The sequence below is a fragment of the Argiope bruennichi genome, chromosome 11, assembly GCF_947563725.1.
Source record: "Argiope bruennichi chromosome 11, qqArgBrue1.1, whole genome shotgun sequence".
Lineage (NCBI taxonomy): Eukaryota > Metazoa > Arthropoda > Arachnida > Araneae > Araneidae > Argiope > Argiope bruennichi.
Window position 1 is genome coordinate 70,812,893 of NC_079161.1, and position 2,567 is coordinate 70,815,459.

The 2,567-nt window shown below is 37.0% G+C and overlaps 1 protein-coding gene across 1 annotated transcript; it reads left to right on the forward strand.

Moving 5' to 3' along the window:
* The first annotated feature begins 1,685 nt into the window (after positions 1–1,685).
* Positions 1,686–2,060, forward strand: LOC129956651 (uncharacterized). The gene has a single exon (XM_056068582.1). The coding sequence runs from the start codon at positions 1,686–1,688 to the stop codon at positions 2,058–2,060; it is 375 nt and encodes a 124-aa protein (XP_055924557.1).
* Positions 2,061–2,567: the final 507 nt, after the last annotated feature.

The following is a 2,567-nucleotide window of genomic DNA, read 5'->3' on the forward strand; positions in this document are numbered from 1 at the left end:
AAAGAGATTTAAATTTTAAAATGATGGAAAAAAAAATCCGTTTTCTGTTAGGATATTTTCGAAAGATTTTATATTGTAAAGTCATGTCAAAATTTCTTTTTTTAAAAAATTTAATTGTTCGCTAAAATTTCAAATTTGCTTCATAGTGAGCATTTCTGTTTTTTGAAATATATTATCATGTGAGAACATGATGTTGTTTTGGTTTCAGGTTTATGAAATCTCCAAAGGCCTAGGCAACAAATTGGCGATTTATCGATTTTGAGCATCAATTTTTTGCCTTTAGGGTTATTAGAAACTAATGCAGAAGGTTGTCACATTTGACGATTTATCACCAACTAAAGTTTACTTTTGATTTCCAAATTACGAATTGTCTTAATTAATTTAAGTCATTAACCAGTTTAAACCTGTTTGAAACAATCATGAGATTATCAGATTACGCATGCTTAGATATTTAGAAAAACGGTGGGATTTTTTTCGTCTCAAAATCGGTTGAGCTCCAAAATTTTGTTTGCCAGCTAGAAAAATTGAAAATGAAAGTTTAAAAAAATTATCATTATATCATAAAAATATATAATTATAATACAGTTTATTTGTTTTTGTGTGTGTGTTTGTGAAAAAGTGGGAATATAATACTTTTCTTTAGGGATATGCTAAAAATCTTTTGGGGAAACTACTCTATGTGGTTTTATTTCTTTATAATCAATGATAATATAATTAAAAATTCGTTTGTTTATTTGAATGCTTGATCCTTTTACAATTTCTCACCCCTCGACAGTTTATAGCAAAATGTTATATTCCTTCCACATATTTCTTAAAACATAGAAAATATTTTCTACGAATCCCTATAGGAAGTGAAGAAGAAGAGAATAATTTTACAATAACAACTTTTGAATAAGTCTTAGCTCAAAAACTATTTTAACACATTAACTAAAACTATAAAATTAGCCTTTTTGTGACATTAATTATGTCTCTAAAAGTTTTTTTTTTAAATTTTGTTCCATTTTTATCATAAACTACGTTTTATAAACATTTCTTAAACATTTTTTTTATTTTTTTTTATTTTCTCGTATCGAAGTTTCTGGAAAGTATTGCTATCTTCAAACAATTCGAACTCGAGAATTTGACGAATCTCCACGTTTTAGACCTCCGTGAGTTTGAAAAAACTTTTTGGAAAATGCTCGTATGTGAAAAAGTTGTAGATTTTGTCAAATTTTGTGCAATATCCTGTCAGAGAAAATCTGCCTATCCGGCTGTTTGAACATAATTTGACACGATAACTATAAAACGAAGAGAGCTAGACTAATAAAATTTGTTACATAAAATTAAAATTTATAGACTAGACACCCTTCAAATTTTGAATGAAATCCAACTAGGGATTGGCAGTCTGTACTTTCAGAAAATTTTAAATGTTAGAACTCAAAAAACGCAATGACTTAATGACTGTATGGGATTTGTCTCTACAATTGCAGTTCTGAGTCAGAGTCTTGTTTCAATCGTTTGGGTAAAACGCATCTATAACACAAATTCCGAATACTATACACTCAAGAGCCAAAACATTATGACCACCCCTACATTTTTCAATGAACTCGCCTGGATGACGTGCAAGGCACGTGATCAGGTGGAAGTGGTATTTAACTGCTGCTGGAGAGTCTGAAGAATTATTCTTTCACTTACTTCTGCGTGTGATGGGAAAGGCTGCGGATCTAAGCGACTTTGATAGAGGGCAGATTGTAATGGCTCGAAGGCTCGGAACAAGTATTTCCGAAACTGCACGACTCGTGGGTTGTGCGCGATCTACAGTTGTTAGTACTTATGCAAAGTGGGTAAATGACGGCGAAAGCAGCAGTAGACGACATGGTGTTGGACGTCCACACGCTATCAAAGAAAAAAGTCGTCGGAGACTGTCTCGCATGGTGAAGCAAAACCGGAGCCAGACAGTGGCTCAGCTGACAGCCCAATACAATGCAGGGCCAAGTAGAATAGTATCGGAGCACACTGTTCAGCGGATACTGTTGGATATGGGGCTACGCAGCAAACGTCCCACTCGTGTGCTTTGCTGACCAAGGGTCATCGCCAACTGCGCCTGCGCTGGGTCTGGGAACATAGCGACTGGTCCATGGATAAGTGGGAGAGAGTTGCCTGGTCAGATGAATCACGGTTTGTCATGCATCGCGCCGATGGCCGTGTCAGGATACGCCGTCTTCCAGGCGAACAGTTGCTCCCTCAATGTACAGTAGATCATACACAGGCCTTTGGTGGCGGTATTATGCTTTGGGGGACGTTCTCTTGGGCGTCTCTGGGACCCGTGGTTGTGGTAGAGCATACCATGAATGCTACAGGGTATCTGAACATCATTGCGGACCAGTTGCACCCTTACATGGCCTCTGTTTTTCCATCTGGAAATGGAATGTTGAAACAGGACAACGCCCCGTGTCACAAAACTAAAATTGTGTTGGAGTGGTTCCAGGAACATGATGCTGCATTCCAGTTAATGTCCTGGCCGCCTAACTCACTGGGTCGCAATCCGATAGAACACCTTTGGGATGACATGGGACGGCAGCTCAGAG